This window comes from Oncorhynchus gorbuscha, linkage group LG04 (assembly GCF_021184085.1).
Source record: "Oncorhynchus gorbuscha isolate QuinsamMale2020 ecotype Even-year linkage group LG04, OgorEven_v1.0, whole genome shotgun sequence".
Classification (NCBI taxonomy): domain Eukaryota; kingdom Metazoa; phylum Chordata; class Actinopteri; order Salmoniformes; family Salmonidae; genus Oncorhynchus; species Oncorhynchus gorbuscha.
In genome coordinates this window covers 26,046,456-26,061,969 of record NC_060176.1, presented here as the reverse complement: position 1 = coordinate 26,061,969, position 15,514 = coordinate 26,046,456, and the positions used below count along the sequence as shown (strand labels likewise).

The 15,514-nt window shown below is 43.8% G+C and overlaps 2 protein-coding genes across 10 annotated transcripts in view; one reads left to right on the top strand and one right to left on the bottom strand.

Annotated features, from left to right (window-relative positions):
• Positions 1-7,053, bottom strand: part of LOC124033893 (matrix metalloproteinase-15-like) — a 27,798-nt gene extending 20,745 nt beyond the window's left edge. The window contains 1 exon segment of the mRNA XM_046346284.1: positions 5,910-7,053. Coding sequence (XP_046202240.1) covers positions 5,910-6,035 — 126 coding nt within the window. The 5' untranslated portion in view covers positions 6,036-7,053.
• On the top strand, positions 6,027-15,514 carry LOC124033894 (adhesion G-protein coupled receptor G5-like). 9 transcript variants are annotated; one of them, XM_046346289.1, is made up of 16 exons: positions 6,028-6,438; positions 7,329-7,430; positions 7,522-7,657; positions 9,536-9,568; positions 9,916-10,010; positions 10,216-10,318; positions 10,456-10,597; positions 11,124-11,249; positions 11,373-11,492; positions 11,592-11,637; positions 11,763-11,857; positions 12,030-12,145; positions 12,327-12,595; positions 12,766-12,868; positions 13,444-13,724; positions 15,377-15,514. In XM_046346289.1, the coding sequence occupies exons 3-16, from the start codon at positions 7,614-7,616 to the stop codon at positions 15,472-15,474; spliced, it is 1,671 nt and encodes a 556-aa protein (XP_046202245.1). In that variant the 5' UTR covers positions 6,028-6,438; positions 7,329-7,430; positions 7,522-7,613; the 3' UTR covers positions 15,475-15,514. The 9 variants fall into 9 exon arrangements, with proteins under 9 accessions (XP_046202242.1, XP_046202245.1, XP_046202241.1 ...); XM_046346286.1 differs by lacking the exon at positions 7,522-7,657 and having other exon boundaries at positions 6,027-6,539; XM_046346285.1 differs by lacking the exon at positions 7,522-7,657.

The following is a 15,514-nucleotide window of genomic DNA, read 5'->3' as shown; positions in this document are numbered from 1 at the left end:
CCATTTTGTTGACAGCCGTTTGTGTCCGAGAGATGATAAATCACAGCGTGTGAACCAGTGAGGCAAAAGCGATATTTTCACTGAAGAATAAAAAAGACACGGAAAACACGTGGCTTACATTTCCTCATCTCCCGAAGAGCCATTTAACATCCAGTGAGATGTTTGACATCTCTGCCTTGAATCATTCTCAACCACTTCCAACTGTCAGAACATCTTTAGAAGCCTCGTGGAGGGAGACGTGAATGGCCACACTTTTGTTGATGCCACTCCTCTGATATTTGGAAGTCTGACCCGTGTGACTGAGTGTGCGAAGCGGCCACATGATTAACACGAGAATAGTAACAACCTCTGGCCCTGTAACACAAGCAACCATGGACATCTTGAGAAACTCTTAAAGACACACCTCCTCCCAGAGCAGTAAATTTGTGAATTACCAGGGGGGGTGGGTGATTAAAAGTGGACCTATCCTTACCATACTGAGCAGAGAGAGGGGGAGGAGTGCTATAATGGCCACTTCACTTCTAGCTAAGGACCAGGCCTGGGTAGCAGTTCCTAGTTGCATGGGGCTCCCTCTGGTTTCTGGCTGGCATGATCTCCCCCTTCCAACCCCCCTGCTCACAGAAGACACAGGCCTTTGTGGTCCCCTCCCTCTGCTGTTATGCAGGACTGAATAGCCGGCCCTGTTTCTGGGCACAGGCTGAATGTAAACCCCTCTTTCTCCAGGGCACCAACTGGGGGCCCCCAGATCCCATGCTGCTGCTGCTGCTTCTGGAAACATGGCTGACGAGAGAGAGCTGAAACACTGCTCTGTCTCTGCTCTTTCTCCGCCGGCACTCTCTCCAGCCGCTCTTACTCTCTTCCCCTTCCCTCTCTCTCTCTGATATCAACTTCCTCTCTCTTTCCTGTCACATTCTCAACCCCCTGCTGGCTGGCTACCTGTTTTCGCTTCCCTCATTCTACATTTTTCTTTCTCTCTTTCATACAAATTCAGGCAGATACTTATCCTATATTTTCATTGGCTATGGGTGGAAGCGGAGAATGGCTGGTTTATAGCTGGTTTAGGTGGGACCCACCTTATCTTCCAGATAAGGGCCCGATCACACAATCTGAGTCCGGGGTTCTGGAGGGTGTAGGAGATGAAGGGGAGTGTTCATTTAAGACGGAAAATATATGATCCCAGCCTGTAAAATACACAACAACCGGGTTTCTTTTCTCTCTGGCATCGTTCGGGATGGTATATATTGAAGGGCGTTGGAACAAGAGAAATAGGCTGCACCACGTTCTAGATATATGAAAGCACCCTTTTAAAAAGTAAAGTGCTTCAGTCTGTACCCTAGCCTCTAAGAATCCTCTGTACTGAATACAAAGCAAGGCTATGGTTCCAGGGGGGAGTGAAGCATAGGACGTATTTTAGTCCAATCAGCCACCCTGTCAGCAGCTCCTTCAATAAGACCTTGAGCCTACCTGCCAAAATGAAGGCCTCCTGGATCCAGCAATTCACGAAGAATTGCAAAGTGAGCCTCACTCGGTGTGTGTGTATGTGTGTGTGCGTGTGTCTGCGTCCCGCACAATGTCAGCCAAGACACTAACAAATGGAGAATGCTTTTATTCCCTGGACTTGGTAGCCTGCCATCTTTTGGTCCTAACCTCCAGCAGAGAGAGAATAAAAACGAAGGCGAGAGAGACAGGGGGAGGAAATAAAATACACACAGGCACTGTCCTACCCTGTAAAGGGAGTGTCTTGTGAGAGAGAGAGATGGATGCAGACAGAGAGAGCGCTAGAGACAGAGCGAAAGAGAGAGAGAAGAAAGAGCGAGAGAGCGAGAAACAGGGATCCAGAGAGATAAAAACAAAATAGAAAAAGAGAGAGCGATCCGGAGGGAACAGTCACCATTTGAGGTTAATGGCATTTCCCGTTCTCATCACTACCCATTACCTCTCGCCATGGAGATGAAACCTTGCTGTGCCCATGGCGACGGGCAACCTCAGGGGAACACAAAGGAACTGGTTGGAATACATGCAGTAGGCATGCTGCAGATTCCATGGATAAGCAGAAATAGAGGGAGGCCGGCTCTGCCAACGTTAAGGGTTAAACTGGGGATAAAGATAAGGCTTCAGGAAGCAAACAGTCGGCCTCCTGTGTCCTGCAGACTTAATAAACCCTGGCACCTCCCCCTTCTCCACCTCTTCTCTATGCTGGTCTCTCTTTCTCCCCCGTTTCACTCTGAAACAGTCCTCTCCAGACAAGAGCTCTCATTGTTGCTCCTCAGCTGCCTGGGAGTCCTGCAGGCCTAAATGTCTCTCCACTGTTTGTGTCCCATTTGGAGAAAAAAAGCTGTCACACTTACCCATCACATGCGGCACAGCTGAGCAAGCCGCCTAGTTCACTCGTTCTTTCTCTCCCTCTCTCTCTATCATTTCTCGCTCCCTATCACTCCCACTCCATCTCTGTTCATCAGACCGTGTAGGAGTCCAGTCTCTTGTGATAGGTCAAGCTGTAGGCTCATGGAGGGAGCTGATGACCATATCGTCAGTGAGAAAGTTCAGTAAAAAAAACGCAAAAGGGAGAATCCATTCAAGACAGATCTCAGGTGAGCTTATATGCACATTGTTCATGCATGCTGATTAATCCTGTTACATTGAACTGAATGGAGAGAGAATATCAGATAGAGGCTAAGTGTAACAGTTTAGTGAAGACACACACAAAGCGTGAAATTCTCAAGTGAACACCAACTCACACCTTGAGGACAGACGTTGGCAGGTAGGCGTTAACTAACAGGCAGTCTCCACCCCGCCCTGTATTTCTTTTAAACAATCCCTCAGTCAACAGGTCTCCCTGACCACACTTAAAGACTCCGTTACCACCTAGACACTACAATGCTAATACTCTGCCAGGATGTGGCATGTCGGGACAAGAAATCCCCCCCCCCCCGGTCTTTTTGTCTGTTAAACAATGGCTGCAGGGTCAGCAGTAACTACCTGTGTTGTGAGCCTCATTCTTCATCGTAATCCTTCAGTCGAGCCAGTCACAAATCTGCCTCGCTCAGAGTGCACTCAACCAAAACACAAACATAAACACAACTCCGGTCAGAATGCCTGGGCACGCATTGGCCGACCCATCGCTGATGTGATCCGTATTGACTAATTGAATGATGACAATATTGATTTTCCCCAGCACAGTGTTTCAATCTAAGAGTCTATACTACATTCATTAGGGGGATGATTTCTTATGACACAATAATGTTTTATACTCCTTTATGGGTTTGTCTTACATTTACATTGTCTCTCCTAAATATGCCATATTATAGTATTCTAATTCTATTATTAAGTTATAATATTGGTAATATACCTTGGGAGTCCCATAGGACAAACACCATCATCATGGTCACTAGGGCTTTGAGAGTCTAGTGCCACATAAAATCACATTAATATATATATATATATTTGGCAGTGGTAAATCCAGGGTGAGAGTTGGGACAGTAAAAAGTAGACCTCATCGGGCCGTCTGAAAAAAAGAAAAATGGTGTTTCCCGTCCATGACGATGCAGGAGAACAACTCCTGATCTCTCACGGCACCGGAACCTTCCAGCAAGCACAAAGGTGCTATGGTATAGATGTTACATCTGCCACAGGCCCCACAGGTGGGAGAAATGTGTATACACATGTGTTGGCAAAGGAACCAGGCAGATTGTGGTGGTTCAGACTGCCTCACATGGCTACGTGTTAATACTATGATTTCAAAGTGGCTTAACAATTTCGATAGTCACAACACAACAACCGACCTCAACTGCAGTGGCCCGTGAGAGAGAAAGATACAACGTGTGCATAACTGACCCCTTCATTAAGCCTCGACCTGACGGGAGAGGCTAAGCACTAAAGTCAACACAGCATGGTTAAGTGGGTGCAGCTGGGACAAAGTCCACAAAAATATAGACCGATACAATAACAAAGGAGAAAGGGCATTACAAACATTCAATACTGCTCCGCTGGATTGAAACTGGCCCTCCACATTCTGTTGGTGTGTCGTAAAGAAAAACTAGAGGGGTATATTCTTCTCTACACATTTGTTGGGACATTTGATTCCCTCGAGCACACGTTTACTGCTAAGCTCGCCGCCCCAAACATTAGCCTACATCTCAGCTCCCTCTCACCTATCTCCCCCCAAACATTAGCCTACATCTCAGCTCCCTCTCACCTATCTCCCCCCAAACATTAGCCTACATCTCAGCTCCCTCTCACCTATCTCCCCCCAAACATTAGCCTACATCTCAGCTCCCTCTCACCTATCTCCCCCCAAACATTAGCCTACATCTCAGCTCCCTCTCACCTATCTCGCCCCAAACATTAGCCTACATCTCAGCTCCCTCTCACCTATCTCCCCCCAAACATTAGCCTACATCTCACCTATCTCGCCCCAAACAATCGCCTACATCTCAGCTCCCTCTCACCTATCTCGCCACAAAAATTAGCCTACATCTCAGCTCCCTCTCACCTATCTCGCCCCAAACATTAGCCTACATCTCAGCTCCCTCTCACCTATCTCGCCCCAAACATTAGCCTACATCTCAGCTCCCTCTCACCTATCTCCCCCCAAACATTAGCCTACATCTCACCTATCTCGCCCCAAACAATCGCCTACATCTCAGCTCCCTCTCACCTATCTCGCCCCAAACATTAGCCTACATCTCAGCTCCCTCTCACCTATCTCGCCCCAAACATTAGCCTACATCTCAGCTCCCTCTCACCTATCTCGCCCCAAACATTAGCCTACATGTCAGCTCCCTCTCACCTATCTCGCCCCAAACATTAGCCTACATCTCAGCTCCCTCTCACCTATCTCGCCCCAAACTTTAGCCTACATCTCAGCTCCCTCTCACCTATGTGGAGCAGGTCGGGAATCAACACTGCCTGCTGCTGAAGACAGAAAGCGTGATGGTCTGGAAATGAACTGCGAAAGCATTTGCCTCCCCCCCCCCACATTTAATCATTCAGTGGATACATACTGCATGTCCAAAGCAGGGGGCAACTAGTGAGATGAGCATGACTCGGGTCAGTGACGCAGATACCTTTTCAGGTACTGTTGTAGTATTTCAAGAAAGCAAAACAACCCTACCTGTAGGAAGGGTAAAGTGGAGGACCAATACTATGGATATGCGCTTACAGAATGTGGTTATAACAGTGGGATGACTTAACCTGACCCAGATCTCCTCTAGGAACAGCAGCCTTCCACATATGGTGCTGCCTGCAAGAGTGTGTCAGTGTGTCAGTGAATTGAGTAAGATGTGTGTAGTTTGGCTAGCAGCATGGCCTTTTTGGGGAGAGGTTCCAGCGGCGCACAGGGGATGGTCCTGTTAATATTGGAAGAGCTAGTTATGAGCAGGATATGCAGCTTGGTGTGCTGGATCGGGTTCCTCAGACCGAATGGGCTGGGTCATTAAGTTCAAAGTGTGTGTGTGTGTAAAAGTGACCCATTTGCACTCATGAATGCCTCATGAATAAGCAACATGTATAATAATGAGCTGACTTTTTGTTTCAAGACTGGAACAGACTTGACCTAACAAATATTTGGGTTTTCTTGCATGGTATTCAAAATGATTAGGGAGACCTGTCCCCAGCACACATACTTGTTATTTTGGCCAATGGTTATTTTGAGTGCAAGGTTGTCAATGGTATATGTTGTCAATGGTATATGTTGTCAATGTTATATCTCTATTGAAATACGGGCGTCAAAATAGCAATGTCAGCAAAAGTTAACTGGAGTTTTGGTGAGAGTTAAAAAAAAAGATTTGTATGTGTTTTGCAGCATATTATGATCCATTAAAACTAGTGTTTGTATTAACACTACAGCATTGTTGTCACACAGGGATCTTTCTGAACATTGACAGTTTCAGTGAAGATGATCCAATTACCTCTGCATTAAAAGCGTCATCCTCTCCTCCGTGTGTCCCGAGACAGGTGACCCAAAGCACGAGGAGAGAGGGAACTAAAGTCCGTCTCCAGAGTAAGCAAATCCAGTTTACCCATGAGGATGCCATAGCCTACTCTTGGCTTGCCAAAACCCCGGACAAGGAAATGGATACCTTGTCCAAGTGTCCACTGTGCCACTGAGTACAAAGACGTGCTTCAAGTTGTTAAGAATAGTTTATGTTGGTCACCTTCCAAGGAGTTCCTCAGAAATACGATAAATGTTAAGAGGAACTATTTTTACATGTGCTACGGCGAGGACATCAACACAGACAATGGCATTCATCAACTCCGTCGGTATCGCTTCCAGAAAACAAGGTTCACTCGAGTAGCCAGCGGTGTTGCAGCTGTTCGAAAGGTTGTCCTTTTGACTGCCAAACTACAAGTCTGCTCCACAGTTCTGTTTGAATAGACCACAGTCCCTGGAGGAGGATCGGAGAAGTCTTGCACTTCTAGCCAGGATTTCTAAAACGCGTAGGTTGCCTATTATTGCTTGCGGGCGTGTCCCAATTTTACTCACAATTCCGTATCAGGATTAGCCGCTGAAAAGTAATTTCCTAACAACCAGCTTTATGGTAAGTGGCATGTTGGTGTCACTGCACCAGAAGCCAGCTCACAAAGCACGCATAGTGACTTTAAACGTAATATGTCAGTCATTTACTGGACTGCTTTGTGTAACAGGCTTCAAATTGACAGAATGAACGTGCAATAAACGCGCAAATGAGCCCAGAAAAACGGAAAACGGTTGAAGGTTAAATAACGGGTCCAAGTTTGTTGACAATTATTTACAGAACCCGACAAAGAAGTTGAAGTCGGCTGCAGCTGTCCAACACTCGCGCAAATCTATCGCGGGTGTCCCCGAAGCCTGTTTTGAATCGCGGAGCCTCTTGTGATTATTTAATATGATGGTTCTCTTCCCGTTAAAATCCAGAATTTTCTTCCAGTTTTCCTGGACTCTGTCCACTCTGTTCTGTTCCTCTCCCGGGTCGATTTAAGTGCGTTTTATGGAGCGGGGCAACTCGAAGCTGGACTGGCTGCTTCATCAGTGACTCTGTACCTTGTGCGTCGCGGTCAAAGTCGTTTCTCCAGCTATCAAATCAGTAAGGAGAGCGGATGTAGCCCCCCCACCCCATTAGCGGATGTAGCCCCCCACCCCCTTGGATGCTATCGAGCTCGTATAGGCTACGAATTAGTATTTTGATGGCATTTACGCTTTCAGTGGTTTCACAAAACAGTCTATTTATATTGTTATTGGCTGAATTCATTCTGCTTCATAGTTGGAAGAAATAACAAATAGTCTAGCCCTGAAAATGATTATATTGTAGGTCTACTATCTTATGTATTGATAGTCTATCCCTCTGTAGAATGCCTCAGGAAAGGACTAGCAGCAGCCAGGCAGAGCACCCATGGTGTCAACAACAAGCCAGTCGCAGAGGAAATGTGTGCCAACAGCTGGAAAGAGACAGGTGAGTGTATAGCAGCCCTCATTAGTTCTGTCACATTCAGCCAACTCCTTTGTCTAACCTATATCCTATCCTGACACCTGCCTAATGGCAGCTGGGGACAGACATATCTGTAGGGTCAATGGAGCAGTCCCCTCCAAAGGAAGGGGATACACACCTCAGCAAGCAGCCTAATACCTCCTCTCGATGAGTAAGGGTGCTTTCCAACAAAAGAGGCACAATCTGATCAGGTGAATGGCTTTTGTATTTCGTTATCAAGTGAGATCAAAGGGGGGTGATTTTGAATCCCTGTACTATCAATCACTTGTCACCTTATGTGTCTATCATCTGTTCTACAGCCTCCGGCTGGCTATATCCTCGCCTGCCTAATAACAGGAAGTTCACCATTAGTGGATATTGCCTCAGCCTCACCGCAGAGTGTCATCGCATTTGAAGCACGGCTATAAAACAGCATACTTTTCTCTCTGCCCCATGGCGATGTGTGTAGAATCTTAGGAAGTTAGCAGTTTTCTCCCGAAAAACACTCCTACCGTGCAGGAGCCCCCGTGAAACTGCGGTATGCCACTGGTGTAGCCTTGTTTTTAACCTTTATTTTTAACCAGGTAGGCCAGTTGAGAACAAGTTCTCATTTACAACTGCGACCATGTATCCAGCCAGCCGCTAAACAGGCTGATTGATAAAGCAGTGTCCAGAGTGGACTAAGTGACAGAAACAAATATGTGGCTGAAATGTATATAGAATGAATGGGCACAGCTTTGCCCTGGGTAATGTCTGGCTATTGGGTAGCACTAGGACCTGTGTTTCTTTTGATTATTATGGACAAGAAACCACCTGACGCTAGATCAGCACTCCTACTCTGAGGCACTTGATACATGCGAGCCATGTAACTCTACCTTGAAACGACTTCAGTAGATTTGAGAGAGATTTGATTATCTCTGGGTGCCCTCTACTGGCATTGATTCTAGTCAGATGTTATGTGTATATATATATATATATATATTTATCGTCATCGGCGTTGGCTGTCTTGTGTCATAGGTAGACATGTTATGCATTGGAGAGGTTTTTGCTGGTTGGTTAGCAGTGTAAAATGAAGACTCTGTGGCTGTGATGGTGATGATGGCGATGCTCAAATTCATCGTCATAGAAGGATTTATATTCGTCCGCTCCTAAGTGAGCGTTCACACTTACAAGTCAGCCAAAGCATTTTGCAATTTTTTTCAATTTTATTTTACCTTTATTTTACTAGGCAAGTCAGTTAAGAACAAATTGTTATTTTCAATGACGGCCTAGGAACAGTGGGTTAACTGGTCTAGGAACAGTGGGTTAACTGGTCTAGGAACAGTGGGTTAACTGGTCTAGGAACAGTGGGTTAACTGGTCTAGGAACAGTGGGTTAACTGGTCTAGGAACAGTGGGTTAACTGGTCTAGGAACAGTGGGTTAACTGGTCTAGGAACAATGGGTTAACTGGTCTAGGAACAGTGGGTTAACTGGTCTAGGAACAGTGGGTTAACTGGTCTAGGAACAGTGGGTTAACTGCCTGTTCAGGGGCAGAACGACGGCAATGACCAATGAGAGACAAAACGCATTACAGGAGTTTGTATTGAGCCTCAATAAAGGGAAAGGTGTTTTTCTTGGAAAACATAATATCTCTCCAGTGGTTTAGTCCTCTAATCACTCTAACTAATTTCCATTTAAAAAAAAAGTTTGTTTGGTGTTTCCCGTGCCTCGTAGACCACATGACAGTGATGACACAATGTCAATGCACAGGCAAGTGTACAGCAAGGGTATAAGTTGAAACAACAGAGTCAAACTGTGTAACCCAGTATCAGCCATATACTGCATGTACTTCCTCTGTATAATTCTATTTGCACACACATTACTTCCTTAGAATGCATGTAGCCGCTCTGAACTCCCCTGCACCTCTTTGAGTGCTGTCGTTAGGACCCAAAATCTGTTCTAGTAACATTTCAAATGTTTTACCCTGAACCTTGACTTCCCAGGTTGATAGGTGAGTTCAACTTTGTACTTTGAGACATATTGTTATTACTACATCCATATACCTTATTTCTACAGTAATCATAATTGTATTCATCTTGATCAATTTCAGCATATCCAACCAGTATTCAGTGGTGACAGGCACGTGAGTGGATGGGTTCTTTGCAAAATTATAGCAGCATTTCCTCTTTACTAGGTCACACAAAATATGCGTAGGCAACGAGATTGAATTTGGTTTTATTGAAATGAGTGTTTCTGATGTTAAAGGTAAAGAAACATTTTGTGACTGAGCATTTACGCTGCAGTATAGGTCCTTAAAACATTGGCTACTCTATTGGTGCAATAAAGAGACAGTGTGAAGTTGGGTTAGAATATTTTGGGGATTGCAGCACCTGGATGATTGATTCAACGATTATGTGATATCAGATAAATAGTCAGAATAAGGGAGTAAGGGATGTCTTTCCACCTCGTGTTTGACTTTTACCCCATTAGGATGAAGTCCAGGTTGTTTTACATCATGGTTCTGCTCGCAGGACGTCTCGCTATGAACGAAGGAAACAAATATTCGTGCTCCAACGACACTCAAGGTAGATTAAAAATATTGAAAAAAAAAAATGAGTTAACCTTCTGACTTAAAAAGATAAATTGTTATGAACTTGATTATTATCTTGCTGATATTCTGTTGCCTAGTTTTTTCACTTTGATTTCCTGAAATTGCATCAAATGTCCATTTTATTTTAAACAAACACAAGGACTCAGTTGTTTCATGAATCGTATTGTTTGTTTGTACAGTTCTGTCTTACGTTCCGTCTGTAGTCGATGTGGATGGTGCAAGATGCTGTATGGAAGTTGTCAATGAGCAGTTTAAGACGGAGAACCTCAGCACTATTATTAAGTATGCATCAAATCATTTTGCAAGATGATATAGATGATATATCATACATTTAATACACTCCAAATGTGGTATTGACATTTGTACATTTGCCAAACCTCAAGGAATATGTATTATGTTTGTCTGTGCTTTCCTTACAGATCTGTGGAGAAACTAGAAATGTTTCTTGAAAACACAGCTTTGAATGAGACAACTTCAATCATTGTTGAGAGGCTTGTGGCTCACATATTCAGGGCCGACGGCCACTTTACAGGGCTTAATATATCTGCCAGCCAAGAACGGGTAAGATGACAGTGACCTACGATGAAATGCTTGAGGAAGTTGATATACAGTATTCTGTAAACCAAGTACAGTTTGGCATTTATTGGGAATGGGGATGGATCTTGCCGTGGAGGCATCTCTGCAGAGTGGTCACTAGCTGCCTTAGCCACAAAGTCAAAACATCTGATTTGAAACTTAACCCTAATCTTCATCCTGACCTTAACCACACTGCTAACCTTATGCCTAACCTTCATTTAAGACAAACATTTTTTTGTTTGTTATCATGAAACATTTTACGATACAGACCATTTTGATTTTGAAACTGCTCAGCTCCACCTCCAGGACAAGATTCATCCCAGTAAACATCAAACCTGCGTCACATGCAAATAGATCATTTGAATGGAAATGCAAATGGAATATTTGAGGTATGACATTTGGGGTGGGTGATTTGAGATGGGGATGACATCATGACATCATTTTACAGCAATAGTGAACTCTGCCCGATCACTATCCTTGTGTCATTGTCCCTGATGGTACTGTTACCTAGGTAACATCAGACAGTGACTTTGTGGCCAACACTACCGTCAAGGTCCACCTGCCCAAAGAGCTCTTGAAAACCAACGAGAACAATACCATTATCTTCTGCATGATTACCTCACCAGAAAAATATGGGGTAGGTGTGTGTGCGAGTGCATGTGTGCGTGTGTGTGTGGTGTGTGCGTGTGTGTTCATGTATGGGTCTTTAATACCTTGCTTAATTATTTCAGTTTAGCCGTATTTTTAAATGTTCCTCTAGCAATTGGGGATTCTTGATGGCCGAATAGTAGGTCTGGCTGTAAGCAAGAAGACAGTGTTAGGTCTGCAGGACAAGGTCAACTTCTCCATGCCTCTACAGCGCCCCACGCTGGAAAGTCAGGTGAGTGCAATATCAACTCTGCGACCTGCACCAGTTCCATGACTACGACAGTGGCAAGAATATAAACTCAAGACGCCTCGTTTGTGTTGTTGTTCACAGGCTGACAAACAACCATCTTGTCAATTCTTCAATTTTTCGACCAATCGTAAGTGCCAATATGAAATGTTATAATACTGATTATAATACTGTCATGAAACTTTTAATACCCTTGAGGAATCAATTCATGTGACGTCACTTGGCTGTGTTTCCTCTGTACAAATGAACGTTTAGAGTTCTACCAGGATGGCTGCACCACCGAGTGGAAGAGAGACGAGGGCCGTGTGGTCTGCTCATGTGACCACCTCACATACTTTGCTGTGCTGATGGTAGACGACTTTACAACTAGCACAGTGCTTCCGTCGTTTCCTTATCACAGCATAGGCACACACTTTAGAAACGATTGAAAGTCAAATGGAAGAGAATAAAAAACAAAGTTAAGTAAAATATACCCATCTACAAAAATACACTTGAGCATTAGTTGTATTTTCCTGCGTTTAGGTGTCTCCCTCCATCTCCGAAAGCGATCGGGAGATCCTAAGCTACATCACTCTGATTGGCTGCAGTCTGTCTCTGTTCTTCCTGGTGGTCACAATCGTTCTGTACGCCACTCAAAGGTATGTCACTCTCTGGGCATCATGGTCAGCTCCTCACAGGAACTGCTGGTTTGTCATAAGTTTGACATCATCAGAAAGTGGCATCAAGATGTACATGAACTGGAGGGAGCAGATTCAATTAACATTTTATAGCAACTGACCTTGTTTTCACCATACGCTTTCTCTCTATTCCATTGTTCAGAGGTACAGGCACAGACATCTCCCTGAAGGTGCATATCAACCTGTCTGTGGCCCTGATCCTCCTCAACCTGCACTTCCTGCCCAGCCAGCAGGTAGCAGCATTATCCTCCTCTGGGCCATGTATCTATGTTGCTGTCCTTCTGCATTACTCTCTATTGGCCACCTTCACATGGACAGCAATCGAAGGCTTCCACCTTTACTTGTTGCTGGTCCGTGTCTTCAACATCTATGTCAGGAGATACCTGCTCAAACTGAGCCTGGTAGGATGGGGTGAGATTGCACTTTACAACCTGAAACTGTAAGTAGGCAAAACAAAACGAAATGGATCTTTTAAAAGAGGCATGGGTGGTGGGCCAACCTTCTGTCTGTCCTCTGTGAGCTTTGTTGATCCGAGTGGGAATACAGTATAATGGATAGCCTGATGTCTCATTCTGTTTCAGGATTCCCTGCGGTCATTGTCATCGTGATTGCTATCATTGACAAAGACACATACAGCCGTGTGACTCTTCAACCCTCTAAGACCAATGGCACAGCTGTGGAGATGTAAGACTGTTGTACCTCTTAAATGACTGTGGATGCTATGTTTAAACCCCACACACCTCTTGTCACATTTTATTATTAGAGTCTGTATTGAAATATGAGGATCCCCCCTATAGAGGTTAAGAGATTCCTCTCTCTCTCTCTCTCTCTCTCTCTCTCTCTCTCTCTCTCTCTCTCTCTCTCTCTCTCTCTCTCTCTCTCTCTCTCTCTCTTATATTATATATATATATATATATATATATATATATATATATATATATATATATATATATATATATATATATATATATATATATATATATATATATCTTTGTATCTCTTCCTCTCTGTCTATCTGACTCTCTCTCTCTATATATATATATATATATATATATATATCTCTTTGTATCTCTTCCTCTCTGTCTATCTGACTCTCTCTCTCTCTCTATATATATATATATATATATATATATATATATATATATATATCTTTTTATCTCTCTCGCTCTCTGTCTATCTGACTCTCTCTATATCTCTTTGTATCTCTCTCTCTCGCTCTCTCTCTCACTCCCTACCCCTTCTCTAACTCGCCTAACTAGGTGTTACCTCTCTAATGATGTGATGAAGCTGGTGACCACGGTGGGTCTGTTTGCCCTGGTGTTTGTGTTTAACCTCGGTATGCTGGCTGTGACTATGAGGCGCCTCAAGTCTCTGCGCACTGAACAGACGTCAAGGGAGAAGGGTAGGGCCAGGAGGGACACCTGCACTGTGCTGGGCATCACCTGTCTGCTGGGCATCACCTGGGGCATCATCTTCTTCTCCTTCGGCCAGCTTACCACACCTGGCCTCTACCTTTTCTGTGTCCTCAACTCTCTACAAGGTAAGAGTAATTATCATGACTCTCATTTATAGAGGCAGGTCAAACTGACTGTGTTTATTGTTTAGTAGTAACCTAATGGGACTTCCAAAAACTAACTTTACTGCCATTGTGTGTATGCAATCAGTGTGCTCTGTTAGTGAAGGGTTAAACATAATGTTGTTTCCTTGTCTTAGGAACATAACAACTGTGCAGTAATGCAAGAATGACCAATAGGTCAACATACAGGATAAACTCCTCTATTTTTATTTAATTTAACCTTTATCTAACTAGGCAAGTCAGTTAAGAACAAATTCTTATTTACAATGAACGGCCTACACCGGCCAAACCCGGACTACGCTGGGCCAATTGTGCGCCGCCCTATGGTACTACCAATTACAGCCGGTTGTGACACAGCCTGGATTCAAACCAGGGTGTCTGTAGTGACACCTCTAGCACTGAGATGCAGTGCCTTATAGGCTCCTGAGTGGCGCAGCGGTCTATCTTCACATCGACTTTCTTTATGCACTTTCTGCTCTCAGTGGAGACTTTCTCTTTATTTATTTATTTGACTGAAACAGTACACATCGATTAACGTTTCGATAAATGTGCCAAATGTAGCTGGCTAGTTTTTCTATATGTAGTCCCTGGGCAGATATATATAATCATTTAGCATCACAACATTCCACATATTTCGTATTTTTTTCAGATCCAGTCCCTAGATGTGTCTTAAAGAGCGGCTGCCTTTAAACAGCAATGAATCCCTTTGAAAACAGTGGCATCGATATGAGCCAAAAACATTTATTCTAGTCTCAAAATTGACTACGAAGTTGTAAATAGGATCATTTTGGTCATAAAGTCAGTCTAATCTAAAACTGAGTTTGGAACATCTGTAAACGGGTACATGATGGTTGGGTTTTGATTTGATAATGTCCATTTGCCCACTAACATGGGGTGAACAGCTGCAGTGATTGCTCGATCCAGTAGCATAGACAGTGAGACAGACCTGCCCGGCAGCTCTGACATGTTTTTACTTGAGAAATACTGCACCAAACACCTTAGTTATATATAAAATTGCGCAACTAACACATCTTCGGGCAAAAGCGTCAAAATTAATGACGTATTTCTTGAGTTATCTTAGATTCATTCTGGGGATTTTGAGGAAGTGAAATAGGCTTCTGCATCTACAGGGTCTCATGGGGGACAAACATCATTAACCAAATGTGGAATCAGTTAGGAAACACCTCCAAGACTGAAATCTTGTTTTTTTTATGAGCAACAGGACAAACACACGCTCCAATCGGCGTGCTCAGTGGCTCTTTAAAATAATAGAAGTGAGAAGTAAAAAAGTAGAATAGGCCTAATTGTGAAAAATAAAAATCACATTGTATAAAATACTAGCATAAAATACAAACAATCAAATTGAACAAACAGCAAAAAAAAGGTTCATACCCTGCTGTTCCAGGGTATGAACTTTTTTTGTGAACTCACCAACACTAGCAACACATTTTAAACCTTCTGGAAGTTGTTTCCAGTGCTGAACAGCTTTTTACAGAAAATGCCAACTTTGAATAAGTATTGACATTTGGAATATATTGTGTGGGTTGTGAGAGGTTGAATGAATACTGTAATGAAATTCTGTCTCGAAGGGTAATATGTCTCATCTTCTTTTGTAGGTTTTTTCATCTTCCTCTGGTTTTGTGTGTTCAAATGGAAGACCGAGGACAGCCAACCTGGCAGTGACACTCACTATACCAATTCCAGATCTGCCTGAGGACAAAGTCTGTTGTCAACCAATCCAGCACTGTTGTTAT

What these genes read in the sequence shown, in the direction of transcription:
- LOC124033894 (XM_046346286.1), top strand. Translation starts at nt 7,330, where the DNA reads ATGCCTCAGGAAAGGACTAGCAGCAGCCAGGCAGAGCACCCATGGTGT. An exon ending in CCTCACCAGAAAAATATGGG is followed by an intron (nt 11,250 to 11,372) that starts GTAGGTGTGTGT and finishes ATGTTCCTCTAG; the next exon opens with CAATTGGGGATTCTTGATGG. An exon ending in CATACTTTGCTGTGCTGATG is followed by an intron (nt 11,858 to 12,029) that starts GTAGACGACTTT and finishes TCCTGCGTTTAG; the next exon opens with GTGTCTCCCTCCATCTCCGA.